Consider the following 19,455-nt stretch of genomic DNA (forward strand, 5'->3'; position numbering starts at 1 on the left):
GCAATGTTGACACCAGATTCAAGTGGCTGCCTGGCAAAGTGCCGTCTTCTGTGCCTCACCAACAGTACCTGCCATTTTAATTTCCCCACAATGCCCCAACACAGTGTTGCTTCAGAGCATTCTGGGAATTGTTTAATAGCAGGCAACTTGTAGCCATGCATTGCCAGATAAACATGGAGTCAGGGAGACTAGATGGTCCCAATTTACAGAAGACATCAGTACTAGCAGGCCTTTGTCAGCTGCCTGAGGCTACATGGTGCTAACATCAGGCCTGAACAGAGGAATAATTGTGAAATCATTTTTATTCAATGAACTGCATTCTTAACAACTTTCTTTCAAACTTTTTCATGCTTTCTACCTGGCACTAGATTAATGGAAGTCAGCATCTTTTGCTGAAATCTATCATGTGGTCTTTCAGCAGAAAACCTTTGTCCCTCTGTTCTTACCTGGCATCTAACAAGGTCACCACAACACTGGCTCATAAGACATTCAATGAGGAGCTTATCCTGGCGTGGGAAACTGGAAGTTAAGGAAGGGTCAAAAGGTGCCCCAGACAAGCTGAAAAGGGAAGGAAGGAAGCCAGAGGTTGGAGGTGGTTATCCCCTGCTCTGCTGGGGGGAAAAGGGAGAGGAGGAAGAAAATTGCTCCTGCCTTGAAAAGAAGCTTTGGCATCTCTGCCCCAAGGATGGTGGAGGTAAAGGAAATGTGGCTATTGCTGTCCCCGGCTGCCACCTTCTGGCTTGTTAAGGAATGATAAACCAGCTAATAACTGCAGAAGGGCTAAACTACATGTGATGCAGGAAAACTGTGATGGGATTTCCTGAGTTTTTAGTTTACTTTCCTGTAGCTGAAAGGGTAATTTTTATTGGAGCTGTGGTGCTGGGGAGGGGGTGTTCCAAAGTTCCTATTTGCACGGCAGTGGAAAATGTACAGGTACGTTTATTATGCCTATGATTTGCTTTTTGCTACAGAGATAATAGTGACTAGAGGAGGAGGTTATACAGATCTGGAAAAAGATACAATGTACGGGTTTTAAAACACCCTCCTCCAGCAGCATTTCTAAAAAACAAAACTGGGTTGGGGTCTCAAATCAGACCATCCAGTCACAGATCTTCTGTGTCGTGTGTATTGGCATTTTGTTTAGGGAAGACTTCTCATGCAGGAAGGTTGCACATACCTAACTTCTCTACTGGCCCACAGGCCCCTCCCCCACACCCTCTGTCACTATTATGCAGCAACAAGAGTGGCTGTATACTATAGCCAGCGTGGATTTTTCACATTCCACAATGTTAAATTGAAAATACCCCCCATGCCATTCTGATGCTTCCCATCAGGGCCGGTTCTAAAGGGCTGCCAGGTGGGGCACTGGCCTGAGGGCCCCTGGAACTACAGGGGGCCCTCCGCTCTCCTTCCGCGATCAGCAGAAGCATCCGCGGACTGCCATTCTCCTCGCTTTACTTACCTTTCCGTTGTTTTATGTGGTGCGCAGATTTGCCATCAATCAAGATGGCGGCCGAGGTTTCCTTAAGGGGCTGAAGCCTCTGCCGCCATCTTGGCTGATGGTACGCATGCATACTACACGCGCGCATTGCTGCCATCAACAAAGATGGTGGCAGAGGCTTCAGCCCCTTAGGGAAACCTCGGCTGCCATCTTAATTGATGGCAAACATGTGTGCACTGCAAAAAACAACAGAAAGGTAGGTGAAGCGTGGGGATAGCAAGGGGATGGCAGGCAGCGTGGGAGCTCCTGTCTTGCGGTCCGCAGATGCTTAAGTTCCATGGATCGTGGAGGGGGAGCGGAGGGGCCCAGGGCAGGCTGGTACCCAAGGGCCCCGGCATGCCTGGGGCCGGCCCTGCTTCCCATAAGCTCATTTCAAAACAAAACCTTACAGAACTTATAGTCCTGAACTCAGAAACGCTTGCTTAACAACCCTCTTAATTTCCATGGCGATACACGAGAATCGAGAGTTCAAAGTGTAAAAAGAGTGGGAAAAAAACCCAGAGCCCTTTTCGACTTCTTTCTCTGAGAGTTCTCATAATCTGTTGAAATTCATTAAAAATCAGCCATGTTCACAGAGTACCTGTAATCCTAATACTGACCTTGCCCCATACTCTGATCTTCATCTTCTGCAGTTTAAAAGTTAACAAAATGCCTGGCTAATTTTTAATTAATTTAAGGATGTTTGGCTGGAACCCAATTATAATGTGGGGCATGCTCAATAAGAACCAACTGTCAGTGTTCTAAAAGCCTCACAGCTGCTGGGCTTGGCTAATCAGAGGGCCACACCCACACCAGACTTTGATTTCACTTGAGACAGTCATGGCTTCCCTCAGAGAATCCTGGGAAGTGTAGTTTGTGAAGGGTGCTGAGAGGAGACTCCTGTTCCACTGAGAGAGCTCCAATGGCCAGACTGGTTTAATAGTCAGCCACTCTGATTGAAGGTTTGTGAGGGGAACAGGGCGTCTCTTAGCAACTCTCAGCACTCTTCACTAACTACACTTCCCAGGATTCTTTAAGAAAAGCCATGACTCTCCGAAGTGAAATAAAGGTCTGGTGTGGATTTGGCCAGGGACAGCTTTGGTTCAAATTTAGGTGGGAGGCTATATGTGCCTGCTGTAGAATAAAAAGGTGGGGGAAACGCTGAAAAGCAATGATACTGTTCACAACGTTTTCCTTTTGGAAAGGAAAGGATTTTCCCCTCTGCCCAGTACTCACAAAACCAATCTCCTTCCCTCCCCCCGCTTCCCCCAGGTCAGACTAGGACCTGGGAGACCAGGGTTCGAATCCCCACACAGCCATGAAGCTCACTGGGTGACCTTGGGCCAGTCACTGCCTCTCAGCCTCAGAGGAAGGAAGGCAATGGTAAAACCACCTCTGAATACCATTTACCATGAAAACCCTATTCAAAGGGTCACCATAAGTTCGGTCAACTTGAAGGCAGTCTATTTCCATTTTAAAACATGATTGCACAGAAATAAATCCCACTGAACTCAAATAGTATGCAAATGATCAAACTAGGGTTGCCAGGCCCAGCCTCCAAGAGGTCTTCTGTATCTTTAAAAGTTGTGCAGGGGGAAGGGAGAATTTCACCTTGTGGTTTTTCCCATTAAAGTGTTTCAAGAAAACCTGTACTTGGCTGAATTTTCTCTTCTCTTAAAGATACAGAATCATTCTCAGGCCCTGATCCTGGCAACCCTAGATCAAACCCACTCTCTTCTCCCTCCTATCCCCTCCCTCTTGCCCCTCCCTCCCCTTCCAATTCCCTCCCTCCCCATCCCCTTCCAATCCCCTCCTTCCCCTTCCTCCTCCCCCCCTCCCCTTCCTCCTCCCCATGGTCAGTTTAACCTATCTTAAGCATGATTGCACGGAAGTAAATACCACTGAACTCTATAAGCATGCAAATGATCAAACCTGCCCTCCCCTCTCCCTTCCTTCAATATGCTCTTCCCCCTTCCCCCATGGTCAGTTTTTCCTATCCTAACCATGATTACATAGGAGTAAATCCCATTGAACTCAATAAGCATGCAAATGATCAGACCTGCTTTTCTCCTCCTTCCCCTCTCCTCTCCCTTCCTTCTCCCCCTCTTCCTTCTTCCTCCTCCCCTGCCCACTCCAGCCCTCCCTCCCTCCCCCCTCCGGTCAGTTTTACGTATCCTAAGCATGATTGCACAGGAGTAAATAGCACTGAACTCAATAAACATGCAAATGATCAAACCTGTCCTTCTCCTCTCCTCCCCCTCCCCCTCCTGCCTGCTCCCATCCCAGTCCTGCCCGCTGCCTTTCTTCCCCTCCCCATCCCGTGGTCAGTTTCACCTATCCTAAGCATGATTGCAGGGGAGTAAATCCCACTAAACTCAATAAGCATAAAAATGAACAATCCAGGAGTGTCTCAAACAGTGGGAGGTGAAATATATTCTAGCAAAATTCTAGGTGTGCTCAATGTTTTTAATTAACCGTGCCCACCTTGCCTTAAATGAAGTAGTGTAAACATAGCAGGCTGAAAACATGCATCGTCTTTTTCCCAACAGCTAGAGTCATTGCTGAAGTAGCAACATATTGTAATCAGTCTGATTTTACATCAAACTGCAGTTTCAGATTCAACTGTTAATGCACTCAAAATAGAAATAGAACATAACCAACAATTTGAAATACAAAAGGCTATCTTCACCATCATATGACATTGACCAATAAAAAGGCATTGAAATTAATAAAAATAAATTTGACACAGATTTCTAGGATTAACAATGTGGGAAATAAAATTTTCTAGTCTGGATTCTCTGTAGAAACATTAGTAACACAGGAAAGAAGCAAAGTAAGAACACCAACAAATATACAAAAATATAATTCTCCATCTTTGGAGATGGCAGGTATTGCCAACACTCACTATGCTCAGAGGCACATGTTACCAAATTCTTCCAAGCTATTTCCCTGCTTTTTAAAGTTGGATAGAAATATCTGTGGGCTATAGGTATGTTCTTAAACCGCAAGGTTTTTTGCCTATTAGTGAATTCACATACAGACTCAAACTTTTCACAAATCCAGGCAGGTCCTTAAGCTCCTTAATAACTTTCCCATCATGTCCTGCATCTGGGAGGATAATGCAATATAAATAGCATCATGCTTCTCATTTGGGCCAGACTAGAAGTAACCTATGTGTTCCCACGTCTGGGAACATAGGCATTGCTCCCTGGTCTTGTAATGAAAGACCAGTCATTCTGCTCTGAGTTCCCAATGCAGACAGATTTCTATATGAGGTTTGCAATAACCATTTATTTGGTCACCTCTGGTGAGTAATGGTAAACTGCAGGTGACCATTGGCTGTGATTTCTCTCTCCCTGAGGTATTCATCCAGCTAGGCAAATGCAGCAACACTCACTGGTATCTTTCTCTTTTCATGCTTTCTGTCCATCTCTGGTGAGGAGGGAAAGACAGAGAAAGAGAATGAGAGGCTACAGCACATTCTCCTAACTGAACAAACAAAAAGAAAGCTTGCTGGTTGTTCTCTCCCACTTCCCACCTCAGTCAGTTTCTGAAAGAATTCTCTGGTTTCTGAAGTGCAGCTGTGGAAACTGTACTTTACTTTCTTTCCCTCAGTTTCTCAAAATATGGGGCAGAAGAAAAGGTGCAGAGAAGAGTGGGAAGAGAACTGGGCAAGGAAGGCTTTAGAGAGCTGATTAGCAAGGCCAAACATTTTTTATATCTAAAGTTACTTTATACTGGGAAATTACTCCACAGCAGGGGTTCCATTTTTCCTGGAGGCTTATCTGTACCTACCCTTAGGGCAGAGTTAATGCAAGCCTGTTATTAGCCAAAAGACACTCCTTAGAGAAAAGCCTATGCCTCATCCAGTGCTGTAGTAGAAGAAATCTGAGTTTGCTTACTCTGCTTTTCTTTACTGAAAGGATTTGTAAGAGAAAGTTACTTTTTAAGCTTTTGGCAGGATGTAAGAATAGCCCTCTATGTAACTGCTCAGAAGACACGCTGGATCAGCAAGAGAAAATAATGCCAACATCTTAAAAGGATGTTGGTGTGGAGCTTTTCACCCACCAGCCAAATGTATCTGTTGTCAAAATTAGGTTCTTGCTTCCTTTTAATGAATTCAGATAAATGTACATAGGCTGCTCAAAATCTTAATGACGTGGTGTTGCCACTGCACATCTCTCTGCAGGAAGCAAAAGATGAGGCCTAACAACTCTTTCCCACCTCCAAAAACTCTGTCCTACTTCTCACTTTTTACGTTGTTTATTCAGGAATTACTGCTGCTGAAGTCAGCTGGATTCAGAACTGACTAGCTCAATCATTGTGAATAAGATACATAGGGAACTTGGTTTTTACCCCACGGCAAGGTGGTCATGTGGACTCACAAGAATGTGTATGATTCAGTATTCTCGTGTTGATAAACACCAGTGCATGTTAGTGCATACTGAAAGCCAAATCCTTGGTTAAGGTGCACATCGCTGGCCCACATTTATCTAGAGGACACCATCATGTGAATAAGGCCTTGTTCCTGAGTAAATGTGTGGAAGATCAAATTACGCCATTGGTCTCTGGAATGCTCTGATTTTTCACCTCTGTGGGTAAAATGGAAATATCCATTCCTATGTTTTAATGTAATAAAGACTAGACTGAGTTTAGCTGACAAGTCATACTCAGAAATAACTTTTCCTTGTTCTTGAGAGAGAAAAGAATGAAACCTAAATACTTACAGTTCTGGGTTCAAATGTATACAGGGCTCTAAAAACTTTGACTTGTCCTAAAATAAAGAAAAAAGTAAGCATTAACAGAATAGTTTTTCTTTTCCCTGGAGCTGAATGAATCAAACATCTATGCACTAAACCCAAACAAACAAAATTAAATATTAATTAAATTTTAATTGCAAGAGTTATAAATGATAGCATGTACCCAGTAGTGGCTAGTGTTTATTTATAAATATATTTGTACACTGCTATTTTATTTTTGAAAAAAACATCAAAGCCGTTTCCAACAAACAAAAAAACCCATACAGTAAAAACCATTACAAATACGGTAAAAACAAAGGTCAACTATTTTAAAAAGACATAGTGTTGGGTTTGGACTGGTAAGACCTGGGTATGTCACATACCTTGTCACCCACAAAAATCCCAAAGTAAGCTTGGGCCAGTAACCATCTCCTAGCAAAACCTACCCGACAAGGTTGTTTTGGTGACAACATGGGCAGGGAAGATTCACATATACCTCCCAGGAGCGACTTAGAGGAAGGAGGATTAAAAATGCAATAAATAGACACTGCTGGTCTTTGCTAACCAGTATGTCAAACCAATCCCTGGCACTGCAGATGGTTAAACTTTGTGAAACCATTAGAAGCTTTAGTTAGACTTGGGACATTTTGTTGGGCATGGCAATTTAAATAACAGATGGGGAAGGTACCAAAAAACCTAAGAGGAAAGGAGGGGGACAGGAACAAGTGACTGCTACAATCATTCAGAAAGCCAGTTTTTCTTTCCTATCTCCTAACTTGCAGCACAATCCTATGCTCAGAAATTCAGACTTACTCCTATGAAAGTGGGCATAGTACTGCAGCAACTTACTTGGAAGTAAGCACCACTGAACACAATGAGGCTTGCTTCTGAACAAACAAGCATGGGATTGTACTGTAAGAGAACTCTATTATTCAGAAATAGACTGCTACTCTATACACATGTACCTTTGAGTAAGTCCCACTGATGTCAGTGGGGCTTACTTCTGAGTAGACATGCATGGTACCAATTTACTTATTAAATGCATACCCTCTCTCATGGGAATAGGACAATGTACCACACAATATAAAATATTAATTGCAGTTTCTATGTATTTCAAAAGAGAAAAAAGAAAATGAAGGTAAGAAAAAAATAACTAAAAATGTACATAGAGCTGACGGGTTTTTGCCTGGAGATTCCAAATTTTGGGGGTCCTCTCCAGGTCTCCAGGTGAGTCACCCAATCTCTGGACTCTTCGCTTTCATTAAAAAAATTAAGATCCTAGGCAGTCTGATTCAAGAGATATACACCAAAACATCAGTCCCCCCAACTTCTGTTAAATGAGCTTGTAGCTGGCTGCTCTAACCTTGCCCTTTCAGGTTTGTAGCCAATAAGTGAAGTCAGGGTTGTGATTGACAAGGGATTTGTTGACTGTCAGGCAATAGCTAGAACCCATTGCAAGGCCAGAAAACTGGTATTTTTTCCTGCTTGTCTGAAAATATCATAAGCTGTGTAAAAAAATGCATCATTTTCAGCAACAGAAAAAGTCTCTTTCTCTCTTATGTGCAGGAGAACTAAATGCCATTACATTGTGTTATGCTTTTCTAATTATGAGGAGTCAAACAAACTTAAATTTTCCTGTGCTGTTGAAGAGGCAGTTCATATGTCTAATTCACAGCCTGTTTTGAAAACCTTGCTTTTCTGGGAGAAAAGCTGCAATGTAATCCCATATTCTGGGAGTAAATCCTATTTAAGAGGACTTACTTTTGAGTAGACATGGTTAGGATTCTGCTGTAAATTAAGGAACCTTTGAGTGAACACAGCAAAGAATTGTGTTTGTGTTGTAAATCTTTCTCTCCCCCTCCAATCCCATTTTTAAAGCAATTAAGCGGAGCTTAATTAGGTGTCACTGCTTTTATTATGTAGGAAACCAATACTGATTTCCCCCCCCCGCCAAAAAAAAGTTCTGCAATGACCAACTGGTTTTGACAATAAACTATTATATGGGGTGTATGTATTTTACATCTCCAGTGTGTGTGTGTGTGTGTAGTCTTTCCAACAACCCTGTGAGACAGGGTTGCCGACTGGAAACCAAGGCAGCTCACAACAAGAAATAAATCAATTTAAAGTCCAATAACCATAAAAACAAGTATAAAACAATTGCAAAACAGCTTAAAGTGGCATGATTCTGAATTTTGGGTTGGATGAGTGAAGTTCCTTTTCATTTGAGGTTGCAGTTCTGTGCACACTTCCCTGTTTGAGTAAGCCCCACTGAATACATTGGGGCTTTCTTCTGAGAAAACATGCATAGGATTGCACTATAAATATCTTGTGTAAATAATAAAACAAGTTTGACATTCTTATATAAATAGTTCTTCATACTATGTCTCAATAAGTATCTAATTTCACACTATGGTTGCACATTATTATTTCCTCTATATTTTAAGTGTGCTCTTCCTTGGGGTCGTCATGACTCCCCTCTGTTGTTTTCATCCTGAGGGGCAGATTAGGCCGAGAGAGGATGAGTAGCCCATGGTCACCCAGTAAACTCTGTAGCTCTTTTCCATTTAAAAAAATTAATTAAAACAATTTACATGCAGGCAAAGTTTATGAAGTAGATCCACACAAACATTTAAAGCACATCCAACTTGCATTTAAAACGCTTGACTTCCCTCAAAGAATACTGGAAAGTATAGTTTCCCCCTCAGTTATAGTTCCTGCCACCCTTAACGAACTACAGTTCCCATGATTCTGTGGTGGGATTCATGTGTTTCAAATGTGTATTGAGTGTGCTTTACATGAATTATGGGAATCTGTCATAGGTATGCTGTGCATTCATTAGTAATTAAAAAGAATAATTTTAAAAGATACTTTTTTAAACAGGGGAGGAGTTGTAGCTCAGTGGTAGGGCATATGCTTTGCATGCAAAGGTCCAAAATTCAATTTCTGGAAAAGACTATTGCCTGGAATCTGGAGAGCCAATGTTAGTCCATGTCATCAGTACTGAGCTAGATGGTACCAAATGGCCTGAGTCTCCATAAGGTAGATTCCTTTGTTCCTAACAGTGGAAAGAGACCCAAGGGCCACAGCAACTCAGCCTGGATGGGAGACTGCCTGGGAACATGTATGCCACCTTGGGTTCATGGTGAAAGAAAGGCGGGGTATAAATGTAATAAATAAATAAATAAAATAAATAAATAAATAAACTCCAAAATGTATTTATGTATTTTATTTACAACATCTATATAAAAAACCTCAAAGTGGTTTATAGGAATTAAAACAATAAAATTATTAGCAAAAAGAGTTAGGTATTTAAAAACATTCAAAATAATAAAACCAACAATGAGTTAAAAACAGATAAAAACATAACAGCTTCTACATGCCTGTGTAGGCTTGCTGAAACAAAAATGTTTTTGCTGAAAGGAGTACAATGAAGGTGTCTGCCTAATGTCAATAGGTCGGGAGTTCCAAAGGATAGGTGCTGCCACACTAAAGGACTGATTTCTTACAAGAGCACAAGTACTATGTGGCATGTGTAACATGGAAAGCACATCTTGAACTTGACCTGGTAGCAAATCGACAACCAGTACAGATTTCAGAGCAGAGGTATGATGTGCTGATAGGGTCTCATTCATGTCAGCAATCGTGCCACAGCATTCTGCACTAACTGCAGCCCCTGGATCAGGTTGTGCTGCATGGGGATTTCTGTGACCTTGACTGACTGGCTGCCAGAATTTTTTAAGTTTTCATTTTTAGTTATGAATCCTGACTGGTTGTGGGATGCGGAGTTCTTTGCCTTACTCATAGTAATCTTGTTGTGGTTGGTATGGTATATTGCATTTACAAAATCATCACTGTGTTTTCTTTTTCTTTGTCTATTTGCATATCATTTACCTTTAACCTCACTCCCTAACATTCATAGAAGCAATAACAGTGGTTCCATGCGCTAAACCCCCTTAAGCCACTGATGATGCATCATGTTGTTTGCATGACAGTTTGTGTCTTGCCCTGTGGTGGTAAAAGAGAATTCACATACTGGGAAGTATGGCTGCAATTGCTGTTATTCCCAAGATATTGCTTGTGAAGATGAACCAAACCATGTGTGTTTTCTCTCTGTCAATTATTACTCCACACCACACCACATTCATAAGAACATGGGCAGCTGTCTTTTCCTGAGTCAGACCAATGGCCCATCTATCGCAGTATTGTTTACAACAGTGGTTCCCAATCAGGGCTGGCACCAGGCATGACTAAACCCTTGGGTACCAGCATGCCTCGGGCCTGCAGTGCTCGCTCATGTGCCCCACCTACCTTTCCTGTTGTCTTGAATGCTGTATGCACTGCAAGCATACGGCTGCCATCAACCAAGATGGTAGCAGGGGCTTCCCTAACAGGCTGATGCCCCCGCTGCCATCTTGGTTGATGGTACGCATGCACGCTATGCTACACATTCAAATGCCTGCCATCAACCAAGATGGTGGCAGGGGCATTAGCCCCTTAAGGAAGCCTCTGCTGCCATCTTGGTTGATGGTAGGTATGCATGCACAGCAGGCACAGCATTCAAGACAACAGGAAAGATAGGTGGGGCATGTGGATGTGTATTGTGGCCCCCAGTCTGTATGGGGGGGCCTGGGAGCACCCTCTCTGCGATCTGTGGCAGGTCAAGAGTCAACGCTGCTGCAGATTGCGGAACAGGAGTGCTGCCTCCCAGTCTAAGGGGGGTCTTCAGCCAGGGCCTGACCTGGCTGCCCTCTGGTGCCAGCCCTGTTCCCAACCTTTCCCCTCCACCAGACCACTTCAAAAAATTGTTGATGGCCTTGACAGACCACTTAATGATTTTTCTGCTTGTTGTAGCAATTGTAATGCTGTGCCAGGTGCTGTATGATTTTAATGGTATTTTTATTGCTTCTTTTTTTCTTGTATTTTATTGTATTGCATTACAATTTGCATTCCATAGAATTTAAAGTGCAATACAATAAAATGCAATAGAAGAAATAAAATTAGTAATAAAATACCATTAAAAGTTTTGGGAACGTCTGGTCTTCACTGATTGGCAACAAAGTCTTTCCTAGTCCTACCTCAAGATGCCGGGGATAGAACCTTGGATCTTCTGCATGCAAAGCACATGCTCTACCACTGAGCTACAGCACTTCCCATTCCACTGCTTTCAATGGGATTTCATTTTCATCTAGATAGAACTGTGGCAAATTTGTGTGTTAAACATGGATCTACCTCAGCAATGTTGAAAGATAGGTGTGTAAATATAACCAGAAATTATAGTGAAGAAACAAGCTGGCACCATGCAACCCGAGAACTGCAGACATGTTAATTGAACATTACTTGGATGTAAACTTGGCTGAAACGCTAATAAATTTGTTTAGGATTAAGTGTTAATCTGTAAAGTATTTTCACCTCATTCATCCTCATTACAAACCCATGAGGGTAGAAATTATGCTCTAATTATTTCCATGTTTTCTTATGCTTATGTCAACAGCAACCACAAGAGACTAGACTGTTTCCTTTTGGACTTTTTATGTTTTACTGCTCCCTTAAAGGGACATACAGTGGGCAAGAACAAGAAGCTGTTCACAGGGATTTTCAAATGATATTTTTCCAACTCAGAAGATGGTTCATTTGGGAATTATGGCTCATAGGCAAAGTTCACAAAAATCAAGGGCTATTAAAAACTAGCAGGGGTAATAGGATCAGAGCAATTGCACATGAAAGGGAAAAAAGAAGCAACTTCTAGTATTCTTTTAAAATATATTTTTGTCATCATTTAAAAAAATGCTCTCTCAGATATTGGAAAAAGTTGTTCTTTACATGGTCTCAGATTATTTTAATTGCAGCAGCAGTTTGGGAGGGCTATGGTCTAGTCAACAAATGGATTACTGTTTTGAAACACTAGGGCTTTTCTCTCCTGGCTTTTCCTCTGAGCCCTCCCCCTTAACCCTGACTCTTTTGTACCATCTTGCAGACGTTCTTGGAGAACTATGCCCTCCATTAGTATTTTCTATATTAAAAGTGCTATTGTCCTCCTTATTTGCCTCTGCACTCCCCCTTCCTCCTCCACGCATACCAAAAGTACACATTTTAAAACCTATGCAGTTGCTTTTATTACAACATTTTGGTTGGGCTTAACTTCTGAGGAGGAAAAGCTTACGACATTGGATGAGGGAACTGACAATGCCTCTGTATTGCAAGTAAATGGTTCTGCACTCATGAACATTTAGGAAATGACGCTGAACTAATGCAATATGGCATTACATTAGTTATGTTACAGGACTTTAGTACTGGCCTGGACTAACGTAGAAATGTTTAATTCTGCTTGTGTACAGACAAGATAATGCTAATGAGTGTCCAAGAGGTGTACTACACAGGATGTTTATTTATTTAAAATGGGGTGGGGAACCTCCACCCTGACATGCCTTCTCATTTGGACCATCATTTGGACCATGAAGGTGCTTGGAGGAAAGCCACATGCAGGTGTGGGGTGGGTAAGGGGGGGCTTCAAAGGAATAATTGGGAGCTTAAAGTGGTCTCCCAATTGATCCTTTGCTAGTGGTAGGTAGGAGTGCACCTTACTCAAGGAGAGGGAAGCGGTTTCCATTCAATGGAAGCCACTGTTCCCTCTCAGCACTGCTCTGTGAAGCTGCCCGTGTGGCTTCTTTTCACCTTTGACAGGCAAGGAGCCATATGGGGAGGCTTGCAAAGCACTTTGCCATCCTCCCCACGCTTCTCCTTCGCACTCTAACATCAGGGGTACAAAGGTGAAAGGAGGATTGCAAAGCCCTTTCCTGCACTCTCCCTTTCAACCTCCAATGCCGCAGGTTGAAAGAGCAGGGTGGGGCGGGCCTTGCAAGCTTTTCTCTACTCCTCCTTTCAACTGCCAATGCTAGGATTTTGGCAGGTGGGTGGGGCAACCCACCTGCCAATCATAAAGTGTCATGAGATTGACAGATGGGTTGCCCCACCCACCTGTCAAAGTTGACCTATTGGGTGGGGCTAGATAAAGATCTGGCCCCCAGAGCCAAAAAGGTTCCCCACCCCTGATTTAAAGCATCCACGCCCTGCCTTTCCTCAATGACCCAAAGGCAACATAAGTTAAAACAATAACTTAAACACTACAACATCTACAATACATACCAGAAAGGAGCTATGAAACAGGGGAAAGCAGGGGGAATTTTTTTTACAAAAAATTAACTGCAGCATTTAAAACCATTTCAAAAATAAAGGAATAAATAAAAGGACTTTGTCTATGGAAGGTCATCTGAGAGAGGGGCGAGACAAATCTCTCTCAGGGGGGAGGTTCCTCAGAAGCTACAGTTTTCAATGGGAGACTGGCTTTTGGGGGAAAAGGATCTGAATCATTTGATCTCTGCCAGTTTCCTACCCTCACCTCTGTGGGAAGAAAAATGTGGATAATCACATTTTTTCCTTACAGGGTTAGAAGCAGCACAGAGGGCATAGAGGTGAAAACTGGCAGAGAGGAAAGGGCTAGGATGCCCCATTCGCTCATTGGAGATTGTGGCCTTGATGGCCGCCTTATTTAAAATTAGGACTGTCCATGTTTGTCACTTTCGGTTTCTCATTTTTCCAATCTTAAATTTAGTTTACTACCTTTCTGCATCTTGCAAGTGAAAAAAAAAAGCCCTCACAGAAATTTGTCAGCATTTCAGAGTGCATTTTCCTTACAGACCCATAATTCTCAGAATTCCCTGCGAAGATGGCTTGATTGTTAAACCACTCTAGCATCGGTAGCTCTGTGAGGGGAATAGGAGTCTCCTAACAACTCTCAATCCCTTTAAGAAACTACAGTTCCCAGGATGCTTTTGGGAATCCATAACTGTTAAAGTGGTATAGTAGTGCTATAAAGGTAATGGTCTTAAGCTGAAAGATACAGATTGTCCCAAGGTCACTTACTGACAGGGTTGCCATATTCTAGTAGCACAAATCTGGGCATGCTAATATGCATATTATGCACATTATTTGCTAATTATGCAAACTAAGCATATTAATGGTTGCATTGTCAAGGTTTTTTTGTGCCTAGTAATTACCCTCAAAACTGTGGAAGGATGTGGGGAATCTTTAAAAAAAAAAGTTACAGTTTCAGCCTTAAATGCCTAGACTCTAATTTCCAACACGATGCATAGATTTATTTATTTAAGAGGATGTATATCCTGCCCGTCCACTGTTCAAAACAGAGCTTAGGGCAGCTTACAAACATAATAGAAACAAACATAGAACAAGTCAGGGCAGTAGTATAAAAAAACCAGCATAAAACAAAAAGCCAACAAAACATCAATTAAAACTAATATTGTGACCAAGGGGTTGTCTGTAGCAACAATTAAAAAATGTGAAATGAATACATCACTACAACTTGTGATGCAGATAAAAATCAGTATTATCAGTACCGCTAGGACACTACCCTGTACTACATGAAATAATAAAAAAGTAGGGTCTGAGTATATGATGCGTCTTTACTGCACTGATTCTCACATACCAGATCAGGAAGAGGGAAAATGCCACCTCCTATGATAAAGGCTGGAACTTGATGGAGACTAGAGTGCTGACACCTCTCTCTTTCTCTCTCTCATATATATATTATATGCGCACCACCTGGCCAACTGTGCTGGCATTTGACAGAGCAGCTTATAGCATACTCTCCCAGCTATTTTCTGTCTTCCATGAATAATACTGCTGGTGGTCTCCCCTGAAGTGTGTGTGTGTGTGTGAGAGAGAGAGAGAGAGAGAGAGAGAGAGAGAGAGTACACACCCCATCCACCCTAGGGAGAAAATGAAGTAGGGTGATCTTTGCTGGGGAGATGTCTGCCAGTCATTTTGAAGAAGGATATGAATTTTTAAAAAGTACTTTTTAGCCTTTTCTGAATTGCTGAATGGAGGCTGTCGGGCAACAGGGTGAATGAGGCTGCATTCCAATGCAACTTTACTTGGGAATAAGCAACAATTAACTGGGTGGGGGCAGAGCTGGAAAATGCAAATACTAATACCTCAGCCTTTCTACTGAGAGGCTTGCTTTTATATCTTATATTTGTTCAGGGGAAGGAGCGTTTGGTGGATTCATACCCCTTTATTCCATCCTCCATGTGATGGCAGGCAGACATTCCTATTGCATTTACCACTTAGGACACCCTGAGATACAGAGACAATTGAGATGGAGGCTTCTCCTTGCTGACTTAACCAGAAAGTCTACGGATAATGGGTGGAGCTGCATGTATTGATCAAGTGAGCACATGCAATTTTCTAAACTTGTAAGATTCTGCATATGCAGCAGGCAAAAATTCTTGATTTTCCCAGGACAGCTGTGCTGTCCTCATTGGCTAAGAACAATGGAAGGTGGGAGTAGGCTGATTTCTCACAAAATGATTTAGCAGAAAACTGCCTCCGCATTTTGCCTTGTATCTCCGGATCTACAAGGGCTAGCTTGCTTTTTTACAAAAATCAAAGCTGAGAATCCGGGCACTGGGAACCAGAATCCGGGTAAAACCCAGCTAACTGGGCAATATAGCATCTGTACTTACTGAGCATTGTAGTTGTGGGATTTGAATGAGAGTTTCCCGAGTCCTAGTCCAACACTCTAACCACTATATCAGGCTGGCTATGTGAAAAAGCTGGAGAATATAGCGGTTTATTTCTAAGCAAATCCAACTGCCCCCCCAAAAAACCCCCACAAGCACAGTATTTTTCCTGTGTCGCTACATATATTGTCGCCTACCAAGTTTTAATGATTTCCTAACCTATCATCACAGATGCCCCCAAAGCATCTATGCTGGGGGGGGGGAACCTCAGCCCCAGTGACCAAATCAAGCCCTCCATCCACTCTATTTGACCCCAAGGCTCCTTCCAATCCACATCCCACCCTCACCAGCCCTACTTTGCACCCTCCTTGAGTGTCCTTGAATTCTCATAGATGCATCTTGCTTGTTTGGATTGAGGACAGAGAGGAGTATGTGAGGGTGTGTAGAAACTAATCTACTGTACAGAGGCAATATTTACATCCATTGCTCCATGCACATTTTCCTCCAGCCTCACCCACCACTGGCATGTGGCCCTCTGAATGTTCCCCAGAAGGAAATGCAGTCCTCAAGCTGAAAAAGGTTTCGCAGCCCTGATCTATGATGTGTCATAAGCAGCCCATGATTTAAGGCTGCAAAAGAACTCCTCATATCCCAGGGGAGTTCCCTGTTGCCCATGTGGTCCAGGGGAGTTCGACAGAGAGGAGGGGGTTTGAGTGCATATGTGTCCCTGCCCAGACATGTATCATTTGGGGTGTTGCAAAGAATCAGCCTCTTTTATTATACAGCCACAAGAGTGGCTGTATACTATAGTCAGCATGGATTTTTCACATTCATATGCACAAAACTTATTTAAACCGATTAGCTGAACGATATCAACTGTTTTAATATTGTTACTTCCTCCCTGCTAAAACAACCTCAGCAGAGCACATGTCTTGTTTCTGTTATTTGGGCTGACTGCAGGTGTTGCCACTGCTCACCATATGCTCAGAGGCACATGTTACCAAATTCTTCCAAGCTACACAGGAAGTGGATTGGACTGTGAAAGACCAACCCAAATTGTGTTTGCATTTTGACGAATTTGTAGGGCAGCACAATATCTCAGAGAGGAGGTCAGGTCTCCTGCTCCCCTGGTGCATTCACTATAGCTGCCCAATAGCCCTGCTTTTTAAAGTTTGATAGAAATATCTGTGGGCTATAGGTATGTTCTTAAACCGCAAGGTTTCTATTAGTGAATCCAATCTTGGGCTCAAGGAAACTCCTTGTGTAGAAACTCTTCTGGACTGTGGAGTGATGGCTGTTCCACTTCCATAGATAAATGGGGAATTTTGCTCTAGTACAGATTTTAATTCAACTTGAATTTGGGGCCTAATACTGCTTGCCTGTTCTTTGAGGCAAAGATTATAATCCCCCAACTTTTTATCCAGGCCTGAGCACAGGAAGCTTCCCTGATCAGGGCCAGATTATCCATTAGGTTTAGTAGGCTGAAGCCTAGGGGCCTGGAGCTCTTAGAGGTCCACGATTCGTGGAAGCAGGACAGGAGCCACAGATCGTTGGACAAGAGCTTCTGAACCTCCTGCCATCCCCCTGCTTCACTTACCTTTTTCTCCACTGTTTTTTGCGGTTTGTCACAAATGAAGACGGCGGCCAAGGTTTCCCTAAGGGGCTGAAGCCTCTGCCGCCATCTTGGTTGATGGCACGCATGTGTGCTACATGTGCGCATTGCTGCCATCAACCAAGATGGCGGCAGAGACTTCAGCCCCTTAGGGAAACCTCGGCCGCCATCTTCATTTATGGCAAACCTGCGCGCGCAGTGCGCACAGCCGCAAAAGAGCAGTAAGGTAGGTGAAGCGGGGGGATGGGATGGGACGGGATGGCGGGCGGCTCAGAATCAGCCTAGGGTCCCTCCTCAGCTTAATCCAGCCCTGTCCCTGATAGTCTACTATGGCTGTTTTCACACAAGGGGTATTTCATTAGTTTTGCAGATTAAAATGGTAGCACTTCTGTCCCGATTTCTAAAATTCCTTTCACACTGCAGTACCTGTTGCATTAAGGAACCATGGCTTTTTCGGCTGATATACCAGCATTACGTGCAAATGTCTTTCACACTGCTGCAATAAATAATACCTTGTTTTTGTCCCTCACCCATTGCACACATGTGCACTGTAGCTCTCACATAATTCACTGCATGAGTTAGTATCTGGATACAGAAGTGTGTTGGGGGAAAGGGGAAAGTGGAAGCTGATACCCACACCTACACTGGAATACCGGTGCAATTTTCATCAGAAAAAAAAAAACAGGCAAAAAAAAATTGACGTGTGCCTAAAGGGCAGAATGCATTGCATGCTAGGATGACTATCATGTGAGCAACTGCAGCTAGTGTTAAACTCCCATGGTTTCCCAGGTTCCCAAGCTTGCAAGCAGATTCTTTCTGGAATCATTTATCATGGAAATGAGCACTAAACTTCCACTATATTCCACTCAGTTTCTGGAAGTAGCTTTTACGTTGTGCAAACGATCAAATAAAATGTGCCAAATACCAGATAAGAAATCATTGGAATAACAGAATAAAGTGCAGTGTGAAAGCAGCCTAAGTAGCCTTATACAAACCTGTTCGCTTCAGCCTTTCAGTTGTAATATGGGGTAATAATGGGCCTACATTTCAGGGTTTGTGGGAATTACTGAAATAATGCATGTGGCATGTTTGAACCAATCAGAAAAAGTACTATATAAATATTAAATACTAAGCATTATAATTTTGTCATATAAACCTTTTGGCCTTGCTGATTCATGTTAAGTTGAATGACAGTCCTCAGATCCATGAGTATTAATAAAAATTAAATAACTGGTCTACTAACAATATTTAGTAATTTTAGATTGCTTTAAAATAATAATGCTTAACTACGTTGTGAGTTCATCTGGTCCCTTTATACCAGGGGCAGGGAACCTCAGGACCTGGGCCCACTGTGGCCTTGCAGGCTCCCTGGCTGGCTCTTGGGACACTGCCTAGGTGGCCATACCCCCTCCCTAGACTGCATATCTCACTTGCCCCGCTTCACACCCTCCTGGAGTGCTTTTGCATGTTTTTGAACTGTGATTGTGCTTTGGCTGGAGAAATGTGCGCATGGGAATGTGTCCAGAGACCTCTGTCTGAAGGTAGCCTACGGTACAAGGATAAGAATTGCGTCTCCGGCTTCATCCACTTTTGCCTCTGACCCTGCCGACCACAGGCATGAGACCTGAAGGCTGCCAATGAAGGAACATGGCCCTTGTGCTGAAAAAGACTTCCCAACCCTCCTTTAGGCAACATTATAGTGCAATGCTATACACATTTCCTCCAAAGTTTGTATGACTGGGAGTTCAGTGAGACCTATTCCAAGGTAGGAATGGAAAGATCTGTCAATTTTGGTTCTCTCTGTTTCTCATTTTTCCATTCTTTAATTCAGTTCTCCATATTTCTGCAGCAATATAAATAAAAAAAAAATTTGAAAATTCTTTAGCATTTTAGTGTAAATTTCTGCTAATAAACACATTTTTGTAGACAGTTTTGGCTAATGTACATTTTTGCAAGCCATTTCTCATCATATAATGCATTTTTGTATGTTATTTTCACTCATACATTGATTTTATGCACACTTTCCCCTAACAAAGCATTTCTGTAAACCCTGTTAAATTGGTGAACTGCACTGCAAAATTCAAATAA

General features: G+C 42.6%; 1 protein-coding gene across 3 annotated transcripts in view; it reads right to left on the bottom strand.

Annotated features, from left to right (window-relative positions):
- Nucleotides 1–19,455, bottom strand: part of OSTF1 (osteoclast stimulating factor 1) — a 40,492-nt gene that overhangs the window by 15,099 nt on the left and 5,938 nt on the right. For all 3 annotated transcript variants that reach the window (XM_061627854.1, XM_061627847.1, XM_061627836.1), the window contains exon 2: nucleotides 6,208–6,254. In XM_061627854.1, coding sequence (XP_061483838.1) covers nucleotides 6,208–6,254 — 47 coding nt within the window. The remainder of the gene's footprint in view (nucleotides 1–6,207; nucleotides 6,255–19,455) is intronic.

This window comes from Rhineura floridana, chromosome 1 (assembly GCF_030035675.1).
Source record: "Rhineura floridana isolate rRhiFlo1 chromosome 1, rRhiFlo1.hap2, whole genome shotgun sequence".
Lineage (NCBI taxonomy): Eukaryota > Metazoa > Chordata > Lepidosauria > Squamata > Rhineuridae > Rhineura > Rhineura floridana.